Source organism: Microchirus variegatus (genome assembly GCF_963457635.1).
Source record: "Microchirus variegatus genome assembly, chromosome: 16".
Lineage (NCBI taxonomy): Eukaryota > Metazoa > Chordata > Actinopteri > Pleuronectiformes > Soleidae > Microchirus > Microchirus variegatus.
In genome coordinates, this window is record NC_139817.1 from 10,172,541 (window position 1) to 10,186,094 (window position 13,554).

General features: G+C 40.5%; 1 protein-coding gene across 1 annotated transcript in view; it reads left to right on the forward strand.

The window, feature by feature from the left end:
* strbp (spermatid perinuclear RNA binding protein) overlaps positions 1-13,554 on the forward strand; it is a 56,675-nt gene that overhangs the window by 11,268 nt on the left and 31,853 nt on the right. Inside the window, exon 2 of the mRNA XM_083902674.1 lies at positions 10,235-10,420. Coding sequence (XP_083758800.1) covers positions 10,418-10,420 — 3 coding nt within the window. The 5' untranslated portion in view covers positions 10,235-10,417. The remainder of the gene's footprint in view (positions 1-10,234; positions 10,421-13,554) is intronic.

Genomic DNA, 13,554 nt, shown 5'->3' on the forward strand with positions numbered 1-13,554 from the left:
CTATCATACTCTCTCACAAACAGACTATAGTAACATGTGTGTGTGACTATAGTCGTGTTTGTGATAGAGTATGATGTAACGTTAGCGCAAGACTGAATTAATTCTCAAACGGCCTCTCATACGCTGGCTTTGATTTGCAACTTGTCAGCTTTCAGAAACCGCTGGATTTTTTCCGAAACTGTCACATAATTACTGTAACTCAAAATACACGTCGTCTGCGATACGCTCTGTGTTAAAGGGTTACGCTTATACAGAAGTGTTGATACATTGAATCTATGAATTTTACGTCTAATACCACAAAGGAAAAATACTATCTCTGATAAAAAACAGTATGAAACAGAAACACTTGACAATGCAGAACTGCATCCTGCATACAAACATTTCATTAGAGTCCAATCCAAAGTGTAAGTAATAAGTGGTTCCTCTTGCTCTCTGTTCTATTAGAGTCTAAATTGCATTCACCTTGAGTCCCACGTGTAAACGTTCCTGATTAAATGTAATGAGAAGCAGCAGCAGCAGCAGCAGCAGCAGCAGCGACACAACCAGAACAGAGAATCGAACAAAGTCACAGTTTTAAACAAAAGGCTCATGCTTTAATGAGCTTATTCCTGACGTGTTTTCAGGTTACAATCGTCAATTGTCCTCCGCTGTTGTCGCAGCGTTCTCTTCTTGCCAAAATTCTTGGAATGGAGAACAAAAAAAGAGACGGGAAACGGGGACATTAAGCGAGGGAGAGAATGAGAGCGATAATTTATGTTTATTATCGACACATACCTTTTGAAGCTTGCAGAGAAATGCCACATGGAGGTGACTCAGGAAATGAAACAAGACAAAAACAAAAACGGCACCGTTATGGAGCTGCTCACACCCGTGACACCGTTTCCTCCGGTGTTCTTTTGTTCTAATATTCAGCTCGGTTTAGCATGTGTCGAGCCTTCTGCATAGTGCTTAATGAGACATTAATGCAGGTATAATAGTCTCCAGCATGTTATTTCCTCCTAATTGTATCTCTACTGTGATGTTAGCAAAATATGAACTTTGATTGCGTGTAGGTTATTACTGTTTCACAGCAGCATTTTCTGCATTTTCTGCAGATGGTGTTTTTGTGCAGATTTGTTTGTAGGAATAAGGGCTGGGTATTGATTACAAGTTTTCTATAATGGTATCGATATCTGGACTTTGATACCGATTGCTGAACGATACAAATTTTTTAAACTCTGAGCCGGATTAAGTGTTTTCTTGCAGTCACACAGTGCAACTTAAACTAAAATTGTTTAATTTGTCATCCCTACTAATTCAGATGAATTCAACGTAAATTAAGGTCACTCCAGGATCATGTTTGACTCTTCCGCCCCAGGTTCGAGCAGATATCCAAATTTCCAGGTCAAAAAAAAGTGACAGCCCTAATCTTGAGGATTTATGAGATTATCGCATAAGAAATTTGATATGGAATAACAAGAACATGTCAGTGATACAGAGGAAGTTTGGTCAGTACCAAAATAACATTGGGAAGTTTTATTAGCATCTGCGGTTTCGAGACCTATAAAACTTCCCTTATGCATGTTTTCCTTGTCATTTGCTATTTGTGATACGTTTATAACGTAGGAAATCGTAAATCAAAGCACATCCGTTGGACGTTCTGTTCTCTTCTCTCTTCAAAACAATCAACAGTCATGTGTGAGGGATGGGTGAACTGAACTACACGTTTTTTTTATGAACTACAAGTCACTATTAACTGATGGAGCATGTGGATTAATGGGGTGTGGGGGGTTTCAGTGCAGTGAAATACAGGCTCTTGGTTTGGCTGCAGGTCATGCTGACTGCAGCCTCCACAGCTGTAACTTTGACCTGCCCACTTATCAGGTTCTTTTTTTTTTTCTTTTTTTTTCCCAGCGCTTGATAAATGGACTCCCAAAGAGGTACAAGAAAGAGCGGGTCAGAATGTCCAGCCTTTGCCTCCGGCCATGATACCTTAAGAAATACACTGCTACAAACTAAATGGTTTCCCCTTTAATGTGTTTTTGTGTTTCTCTTTGTTCTGAAAGTGAAAACCCTCAATTTCTGCTACTGGTTGTTTTCACAGCAAAATTAATGGTTTCTGTTGCTGTCTTTTCCTTCTTCTAGTGTATTTATTGGATTGAATTATGCTCTTAAATAATGAGGATATTCCTCATTATGCGATCCTTCATTTTTGGCATTTGTGGAGCTTTTAACCCTTACAGCTCAGAGCATTTCGGCTGCTTTCTTCCATTACTATGTTAAAACCTACAGGCTATAAGAATGTGCAATATAGAATGTCTTATATATATCTTATATTTTTTTCAGCACAGCCTTTAGGCAATAAAAAGAATAATAATTTTTGCCAACTTTTGGAAATTTTGAAATATGTCACAGTTCAAAGTTCACATGGCTCGTTTTTATGAACAAAAAGGAAATTTCAAAAACGGTCCATTGTGTGACTTCTGCACAGCTATTGCTACTTTATATCACTACTAAAAAATGCAATATAAAGTTTGCCTGAATATGTGACCTATAAACACACACACCCCAGGATGTCCATATAAGGAGTTGTGTATTATTCCCATGGCAAATTACCTTGGGTGCACCAGGGTGAATTGTGGTTAATTTGCTTCAAAATAACAAAATATACCCACGTTTATCTCACAAATTTGAAGGTCATGCACTCACAATAACCAGAAAATTGTGAGGCACTTTTCTCACATTTGTATCGTGTGCCAATAAAAAGACGACGCTCCAAAATGCTCTCTCCAGCTCAAGCGTATACTCTTACTCAAATTATTCCAATTTTCGTGTAAGTCAGCCCGGTTGTAGTCAGTTTAAGTCTGTTGACTACGATCTCCACCGCCGTTAATGACGCTCTCTCCTGGCAGCAAAAAGTAAATGATGAAAAGAAATCCACAATATAGAGGAAATGGAAAAGGACAGATGGGGAAATGAGATGTCATTAGGAGTTTGAGGAGAGATGGAGTGTGAATAGCAACGAGGAAAAGTGTGGGGTTTGAAACGAAGACCTCAAAATCTTCAATCAAATTTCAAGCACATATAGTATTTTCTATTTTAATAAGAACAGAGACCGTCTCTCTCTCTCTCTCTCTCTCTCCTGGCTTGTTCATATACACCATGCTTCTTCACAGCAGAGGTGCTGTGACAGAGGTCTATACGGGAACGTGACTCTGCATCCGTTCTGTTTATTATTTGCACCACCTGCTCTTAGGAGTTTCATTATTCGTGCCGGCCTGTCTGTGCCTGCCTGTATGTCAGATTCATTACACACACACACACACACACACTTCCGCAGATAGTTTCCGAGATGCAAAACGCGATGGCACCAGTAACCAGCGATTCCCACCTGATCGTCGTATAGCAGTCGCTGACTAATGAGTCAAATACACTGTGATAGTGAAAAACACATACAGCTCCACCTCTGCACACACGCGCGTGGCACACTCTTATGCACAGAAACGGTTAAAAACTCTACCGCACTAATGTCAATAAAAGGAGGAGGCTCAGAATTAAAAATGTAATTAAAAGCTTGCACAGCGAGTGCTGCTAACGCTGCAAGTGACACCGCGACGTGTGAAAGCAGTTTCAGATTCTCAGGTTTGATTATTGGACTAAAAATCAGTTTAATGTGCCATTTCTTGCACGACAATGCGACGACGCACGTCGATCGCGCAGTCGATCCGTAGCTTTTTGAAACCTGCGACGGAGCTCGGTATCATTCATTTCATCAATCTACAATGACCCGAGTGATGAAATAAGCGATATTCAGCGCCGTTTAGACTCAAAAACGATCGGTATGAAGATAATAGAGTGAGAGTCGTGGAGTTGTTGAGCTTGTTTCTGGCACATGATATTATGCGATGTCATAACTCGTGCTCGGAAAAAGAAACAAAACAAATACGCGGCACACCAAGGAATCTTTAGAGACGTCACCTTGGTTTTGAAAATCCTGAGAATACTTTTGCTAATTTTAGCGTGAAAGAAGAACATTGAGTAACTGCAGGAGCCAACCACACACACACACACACACATCGTAACACACTGGCATCTCAGACGCCCAAATAGCCATCGGTGATGATAATAAACGTGCAAACACGATGGATCAGAAATAGTTGTCGGTGTGTACGAGGCTAAAAATGTCTCCCCTCGAAATAGTTATTACGGGAGGAAAAACCAACATTTATATTTTGAAATAACTAGACCACACAGACCTTTTTCAGGCGTATTTTTTTTACCACCTTGTTTCTTTTTAAAAAAGATCAGCTCCATCGCCTGCTTCACTGGTCTGCACAGACACGTGTGTCAGGTCACTGGTTTTAAGAGAATAGAAGAGAATGACATGTGACAGCAGGGAAAATGGCTGGAACTAACACCCAGAGAGACGGAGAGCTGAGAGCACCATGATACCATTACCTCAGGATATATAAGAACGTATAACGTGACATTTATCTGCAAAATATCTAAAAAATTACAATGTTGTTGTTGTTTTTTTGAGTAGGGTATTGTCATCTTCCAAAATGTTCCAACTCTATAAATCAATAGAAATCCATATTTATATAAAAGGACATTTTCAGTACACTTTGACTGAATTTAGTGCCAGAAAATGCAGAATAGAACCAGTGCACACACTCTTCCTGACATATGACCTACATCTATCCTTCAACACAAAGCAAATGCACAATCCCATACACTCTTAGAAATAAAAGTGCTACGTAGAACCATATAAGGTTCTTCAGCTTGTCCTCATATGAGAAACCTTTTTGAGGGTTCCACCAAGAACCCTTTTAAAACCCTTTATTCAGGAAAGGAGTTTTAAAAGGGTTCTCTGGATCAAAATGGTTCTTACAGGAAACATTAGTGTGACCAAGAACCCTTGAAAAACCCTTTATTCAGGAAAGGGGTTTTAAAAGGGTTCTCTGGATCAAAATGGTTCTTACAGGAAACATTAGTGTGACCAAGAACCCTTGAAAAACCCTTTATTCGGGGAAGGGTTTTTCAGAAGCAAATGGTTCCTGGCAGAACCTCAGCCCTTGCAGAAGGACCCTTTTGGAACCCTTGTTTCTAAGAGTGTATGTAATCTACATTATATAACAACTCTAACTAAAAGGCAAACCCCCCATCAGAGTACAGAAGGAAATGTTTGGTACGACTAGTTTTTGCACTTTACTGTGCATTTGTCACTGATTGTTGTTCGTGACAACTCGTTTTCGCAGCACGCTCTGCTGCCAAATCTCCCCCCGTGACGGCCCATTCTACGGATTCCGCGCCGCCTTAACGACGCATTCAAGCTACTTCTGTTATTGTTGTGACTGAGGAAGAAAAAAAAACAAAAAAACAAAAAAACAGCAGCAGCACCAAATTACATACTGTGCATTTAAACAGCATTCTTCATCATCTGCCAAATGGCTTAAGCTCAAAAAGCAAATAATGATGTCGTTGCAGCTGCACAGGTGTAAGAGCCAAGTGCAGGATTATTCCACAAAGTCACCTGAATTTAGATGTTAATTCATCAAACAACGTTTTTTTTTTTTTACCTGTTTATTGACCAAGTGTATTTATTATTCTGTTGTATCCTTTTGTGTATAGGTTGCACACTCGGTGTACAATGACAATAAAGATCTATCTAATCTTATTTTAAACAAAAACAGAAGGTCTCATCATTATAATATATAATACAGTATGGGGAATCTGCATGTGTCTGCTTGTTAAAAACTGCCACAACACACGATTGCATGGAGCTGGAAAGCAGAACGATTCAAACGCCTGATAATCTCCTTTCAGTACTGAAAATCAGAAATCTTGAAGAAAAGACTGTGAAAATAATCTCATACAGCGCTAATTAGCACATTCGCTGCTTGGCTTTTGTCAGTCAGTCTCCTGTCTCGCTCCATTTCCCCTCCCCCCCCTGCCCCCTCCCTTCATCTACACTTTGATGGTTATCGGACGAGGAAGGTGTAAATTGCCGCTCAAAAGCTATATCAGCAAATTCCCCCAGCTCTGCTATCACTCCCTCATCATTCAATCAGTTTCCATCCCTCGTTTTCTTATCCTCTGCTCGAAGCCTTCCATCTCCGTGGGGAAAACAGGATGTAATCACCGGCTCTGAGCACGGGGAAGGAGAAGGACACAGTGTGTGTGTGTGTGTGTGTGTGTGTGTGTGTGTGTGTGTGTGTGTGTGTGTGTGTGTGTGTGTGTGTGTGTGTGTTTCCCTTATGCATAAACTTAGTGAAATATATTCAATAACTACAGAGCCATGCAAATAGAGGTGATGGCGGTAGCCTCTCTACGTACGTCTTTGTGCACCGTGTGCAAGTTTGTGTTGTTTGTGCAAGTTGTGTGTGTGTGTGTGTGTGTGTGTGTGTGTGTGTGTGTGTGTGTGTGTGTGTGTGTGTGTGTGTGTGTGTGTGTGTGTGTGTGTGTGTGTGTGTGTGTGTGTGTGTGTGTGTGTGTGCGTGCTAATGTCCATGTCCAGCCACCACAAGCGTTAATTAGACAGGGATTCTGCCAGTTTTCTTTTACTCCTCACTTCCTCCTCTCTCTCTCTCTCTCTCTCCCTTTCTCTCTCAGGAGGAAAAAAAAAAACACACAATCACACATTAATGGTCCACAAGGATGGCTGTGTAAAAAGAGAAAAGCAGAAAAATTGAGAGAATGGAGACCAGTGGGAGGCACACACACACACACACACACACACACACACAAAAAGAGATAGAAGGGTGGCTGCTGAGAGATATGTAATAATTGGTCAGTGTGGGCCAGCGGAAGACAGAGCCACGGGGGGATTTATGAACAAATGGGCAAATACAACAGGCAAACCATGTGTGACATACAAGTCACCTTGGTCACCTGCAGTCCCAGTGGCAGACAGAGGAGAGTGGGTTTACTGTAGGTCACAGTATTCCTCTTCTCTCCATTCAAGGCTTCCATTAAAGCTTGGATTCATATTGCGTTTTATTGTATTTTTCTTCTTTTTTTTTCTTTAATCACTCAAATTATTGGGATTTTCTTGGCTTGGCTTAAACCTTTTTACGTGTACTTTACAGAGGCTGCCAACTTGCTCTGCCATGTTTTCTGCAGCCTGGTTTTCTTTTTTGCGTTTCGAGGTGGAAGAATCAACGTTCTTTTCTCTCGTATATTAAAGTCACTTTGGGTCATTTGGGAAATCCGAGTGGAGTGAAGTCCTTGGTTTGTTAGATGTCACTTGTCACTTAAAACGCTGGACATTTGAAGAAAAAATGAGGAGGAAAGTGCCCTGGGAGGAAAAAACAAAGGCAGGGAAATCTCTGGTGTTGTTTATCATCGGATTGGTCTTATAATGAGAATCGAATGAGGGCTGGCATGTTGTTATTATGCCTCTTGGCAGGGTGTTTGTGCCTGCGTGTGTGTGTGTGAGTATACACTGTAATCATGTGTCTATACTCCCGAGTCTGTAATACACGTTAGAAGACGATCTTACCCCCCCCCTCCGGTGAAAAGTGTTGGCTGTAAGGTCTGGCAAAACACAGACTCAGCCCCTGCCAGCTGTGTTGAGGAGGTAATTGTGAGTGTGGCAGACTTGGCGGCCGCTGGCTGCGCGAGGAAAACCATGGAGAGAAAATGAGGAGGTTGCTCCTCTGGTGGAGTCTGAGGGGCCGGCTCAATATCAGGTGTTGTTGTTTATCTGATTCCCCTCCGTCCCCATCACACGGCTTTGCATTCTTGTCCTGTCGCTCCATTTCCAATTTTCTCAGATTTTCTGTCCCGAGAAAACTGCAGCAGCGATACCAGAGTTTAATCCTCCTGCAGGTCTACGTAGGTACTACACCTGAGGAGACCGACCGTGGTCTGTGTGTTTATCTTCTGTCAGGATCCAGATTGAAGTGAGCGGCTGACGAGATACTCAACACATTAGGGAGACATTGTTATTTATCAGCCAGAGTAAAAAGAGTGTAAATAAACGACAACTCTTTCGCTAATTCTGCAATACTTCCCCCCCCACATGAGTGCACTACATGGCTAATTTGATTTCACACCGTTTATAGGTGTTGCAGATTAAACTCGAAGAGGTAATTCACTAATGTGTTATATTTGGCAGCTATTCTACTTTTATGCTTGGGACCAAACATCTGAAACGTTTTTTTTCTACTTAAATGTATAAATGCTTCAAATGAAGTTCATTTCATATTTTAATCAGATATATTCCCACCAGACCGCAGTATTTTCTTCCTGCATTTTGTTTGACTCGTTGTTGTTGTTCTCTCTCATTTTGTCATTATGCTTTTCTTCATCGTGTTGAAGACTTGGGCTGAATCAGTCAGACCTTTAAGAAAATCAGCTTAAATACACACACACAGAGAGAGAGAGACACATACATGGTTCTATAAATGTCATTTCTCTGGTCTGACTGTGACTAAACGTGTGGTGCTACTGTTGACATTTAGTGTTGTGAATAGGAACTCTGTGGTGTGTATCTGCTCAACTGGGTTTGCTCTGCGGCCATGAAACCAGCAGATGTTTGGTTTGGTTTGCTGTGCATGTGTAGCATGACACACTTTAAATGAGCAGTCACAATTAACCTAGTAGCACAGCATCACTATTTTTTTCTTATGGTCAACAATGTCTTTAATTCACTAGAACAGGAAAATAAAACAATATTTCACACATTTACTTTAAAACTCACTTAAAAAATAAACAAACTATGTGAAAATATTTGACTATTATTCCTCAGTACACCAAATATTTTATGCTGAATTCAATAACATTCGTTTACCTTCTTCTTAACTCTTCTGTGACCATCCTGTCAGGGTTTGGCATACGTACTTCTCATGACCATAACTCCTAGACAGTTTGTGATTATGTCGAAAATTCAAAAACTACTGCATAAAGCAGAGAAATAGAGCGTATTTTCACCCATTTACACTATACGATCAAAAGTTTGGGGTCACCTATTCAATTTTTGTTGTGTTTTCCATTAAAAGTCACACTTTTGTTCATCAAAAGAGTTGCAAAAATGAATAGAAAACCAGCAAAACTGTTTTCAGCTGTGCTAACATAATTCCACAAGGGTTTTCAAGGGTTTTCTAATCATCCAATAGCCTTCTAACGCGATTAGCAAACACAATGTACCATTAGAACACTGGAGAGATGGTTGCTGGAAATGGGCCTCTATACACCTATGTACATATTCCATTAAAGACCAGACGTTTGCAGCTAGAATAGTCGTTTACCACATTAACAATGTATAGAGTGTATTTATGATTCATTTAATGTTATAGTCATTGAACAAAAAGTGCTTTTTCTTCAGAAATTAAGCAATTTTGAAGTGATCTCAAACTTTTGAACAGTAGTGTACTTGTCATTACGGTAGCCCTCATGACTTCCTAAACGGTTGAATAACTGCCAGATATCAAAAGTGAAAAAACTCACAATCCGACAGCCATAAAATCCAAATAAATCCACGGTGGCCTGAATAATATGATGGTCATAAGAGGGTTAACTAATCGTGGATTAACTGGTTATGGTTAAGGTTTGTGATAACACAATCTGTTTAAGCTGTTGCAGTGTCCTAAGAAGCAAACGTGTGTGTGTGTGTGAGTGAGTGAGTGGTCTGAGGTTGGTTAACCCAGTGTATGAAAACAAGTGGATGTTTGTATCACACGCCCCTCCCTCAGACTCTCGCCAGCTGATGAAAAATGAATGAAGGTCTGTGTATATGTGTGTGTGTGTGTGTACGTGTCCACATGTCTGTCTCTACATGATGTGCCATTCTTTCAGATCTCGTACTAAAGGACAGGAACAGCACCCCTGCTGTGTGTGTGTGTGAGAGACACTCACAGAGAGCGAGCTGAGTGCTAAAATGGATGTCAAGTGGAAAAACAATTTTTGACCATGTTGACCTTGCTTCATCATCTATTCTCCTCTAAACGGGAGACATAATTTACTGAATTGGCCTCATGTTCTATTGAAAAGAGCTGGAACTACAGCGATTGAGTCCATTAAGGCTCATTTTCTCCATAGACTTCCATTCACGCCGCTACTTTTGAATGGTCTACGGTGCTCAGATGGTTTAGTGTGACAGGGTTGGCACTGTTGATGATTATGATCCTGTCCTTTCTTCCCAACTTCACTCCACTTCTTGAAATAACTCCCTTGTGGTCACTTCCTCCTCCTGTGCTTGTTAAGGCACTAATTAACCTTTCGTCCGTCCACTCTGTGTCTCTCCGTCTCTCAGAAGAACAACCTATCGAGGAGTGGCGGCTAGAGCGACAGAAGAGCACATGAAGAGGGTCAACAGCGGCACAGCAACATCCTGACCGGTAGCCTTGCTTTCTGCACCCGCAACCGCACACGCCCGGCAACTCCAGAAAGCGGGCGTCAGAGAGGAAGGAGACGCGCGACGACTGCTCCTGCAGGCATGGTAATACACTCTCCACTCTCCACTCTCTGTGTGTTTGTATAGGTGCCGCATGTGTGTGTGATGATGTGTACATGGATCTGCTGTAGAGTAAGGGAACAGCTGCAGTGTGATAACTCTAGCTGTAGAGACATGACAACAAAGTGTGACATAAGCGTGAGGTAGAGGGGAGAATGTACAGCGTTGCTGTGCATTTTGTGGAGCAGACGTGAGGCAATGAGAAGTCAACGTCATCAAAGGAGATGGAGGAAAAAAAACAGAAGAAGTAAGACATGGAAGCTAGAGCGTTTCTTTTAGGTTTCCATGATAATTGTACAGTTTGATGGACCAATTCCAGATGGCGCCCCACTAACCCTTTAACACAGCGTGTATATCGGCGATGAATTAGCGTAATTACACAATGGTTTGTGCTATCGGGAAAAAAAATCCAGTGGTTTCAGAAAGCTGAAACGTTGCACATGAAAACCAACGTGGTTATTACGGTAAATTTAACTCGCGCTTTTGCAAGAAGCCGGCGAATCAGCATCTTTGTCGCCAGAGAGGAGGGAGTTGGAAAAAATGCCTGTACATAGTTTCTTCTTTTTTTTGGCCTGTTTTTTCACAGTGAGACAAAACTCATTGTTCATTTTAAATTGTTAACACACTATTTTTAACATGCTGTACATTGTAAATAATGGTAAAAAAAATCACTTATTCTGAGGACATTTTTCCTGGCACATTTATGGTTAAAATAAGCAGGACACGTTGAGGCTTAGGTGTTAAGGGGTCAAGATTAGAACGACTCTGTATTCTACTTAAAACGTAGAATTTAAAGATGTATTACTACATTAACAAAGTATGAAACCTGGGTCAGCGCTGTTTTAAATTGATGATGTGATGATGCCGATGATAGTTTGATTACCGTCCGTCATTCAGTAGGTGTGTTACATGTTTGTTCTTCCTGTTTGAAAGACATTTTATTCTGGAACATCCTACCTGAATTCTTGTTGTATTTTCATTGTGCACAGTTTAGGCCTAACAGCACAAAGAAGGCTCACTACTGTTTTGGAGGAGCACAGAAAAATGGCTCCAAAGATCAGAGAGCAGCGGAGGGAGAGAGAATGACAAGTAGGGCCAGATAAGATTGTTAAAGCATAAATGATTTACCAAAAAAAAAAAAAAAAAAAAAAAGGATACGGAAGGCATTAGAGAGAGTGGAAATTTGGAGGAGAAAACAGAGGTGAGGAGCTGAAAGGAAGAGAGAGAGAGAGAAAGACAACGGATTGATTAATGGTCTTGGCCCATGACAGTGGGAGCCTTTCCCCAAGAGGGAGTAAGCAGGAGAGAAGATGAATTATTAAAAACTAGAACACGAGGAAGGAGGAGCAGGTTCGCAGTGGAGGAGGGAGGACCGAAGGGGGCAAAGGAAAGGAAAGGAAAGGAAAGGAAAGGAAAGGAAAGGAAAGGAAAGGAAAGGAAAGGTGAAGTGAATGATTGAAGGAAAATAAGATTTTGCTGAAGGTGCTGATGTTGGACGTTGCAGAAGAGGATACACAGTGTAGCTCATAAATAACCAAGATAATGAGACAAGTGCACACTCCTCTGTGTGTGTGTGTGTAGTCTTCAGTTATGGTGATGCAGCAAAACACTGTGGAGTGACCTTGGCGAGCGTGTCACTGCACAAACCGCGTAAACAGCCCCTTCATCGACTTTCTTCCCGAGCTTCCTGCCTTTAATGAATACACATGCCCACAGTATTTGTTTACATCTTCATGCACTTATGTGTCACTGGCTTCGGTTTCACTTCCTCTTCTTCCTGTTTTAGAAGAAGATGTAACTAAATCACTGGGTTTTTTTTGTTGTTTTTTTGTTTTTTTTTAAAAGGCAACACGCGTTTCATTATGAAATGAGGTTGTTATTACGTTTCATAGACTGGCACTCACTCGCACGATTGAAAGTCTAGACTCGGAGGAATGTCATTTTATCAGCTTTTAGCAGTGCGGTCATAATATTCTATGGACGGGCAATAAAACCTTTAAAACCGCTGTGACAAATTACTGCGAGCAAAGGACACAGATAAAAAAAACAGCCATTCTTGCGGTGTACTGTGTTTCACGGTGAAATTATATTTAGCTGTTTATTATGAATAATAAACTTTTTTGAGACACACTCACAATGTATTAAATAAAGATGGTTTTAAACACAATTAACATATTAACCACCATTGTTTGATAAATTTAAGGGAAGAAGAATTAAGGGGAAATTAGCAGCATTTTTTTGATTTAGTATTATTATTCTCTCTGTTTGGTTCTAGTCAAAAGAAACAAACAGGCTCTGTCAAGCAAAACTAACAGCGCTGACTGAGGGAGTGTTGTGTGCGTATACAGAGGCATCACACACTGCTGAAGAGTCAGGTTTTACAACTTTGTGTGGGTGCGTCTTTGTGTTTTCAGTCCACACTCCTTTTTATGGAAGCCTATTTTCGCCAGAAAGAAAAAAAGATGTAAAACTTTGCCTTGATAATAAAAATATCCTCAAAGTAAGGTGTTGTAGTCATAATTTCGACTTTTTATCTCATCATTTCGACTTTTTATCCCATAATTCTGAATTTATCTCATAATTATGACTTTTCATCTCATAATTATGACTTTTCATCTCATAATTTCGACTTTTTATCTCATAAATTTGACTTTTTAATCATATAATTATGAATGTATCTCATAATTATGACTTTTTATCTCCTAAATTTGACTTTTTATAACATAAATTTTGACTTTTGAGGATATTTTATTATCAAGGCTAAGTTTTACATCTTTTTTTTCTGGCGGAAATGGGCATCCGTCACTTAACTAGCACAATTTTGCTGTTGCCTCCGTTTGTCTTGACATCAAATATCACCGGGCAAAATGAGAGTAAAACACAAACACAGTCATGTGCAGCGCATCGGCTAAATCTTATTCTACATTGGTTTGAATAAAACAGACAGTTTAAAAGTTCACACTCTCCGGCTTTAAGTATCGGCAGCGACGCTAAAAGCACACAGTTTGATAAAGACGATTTAAAAAATTAGGATAAAAGAGACCATAAAAGCAGCGAAGTACTAAAAACCGCTGCTGTTTCCTCTGCGGCCGACTGTGCTTGTCGCATGGTTGACCAGG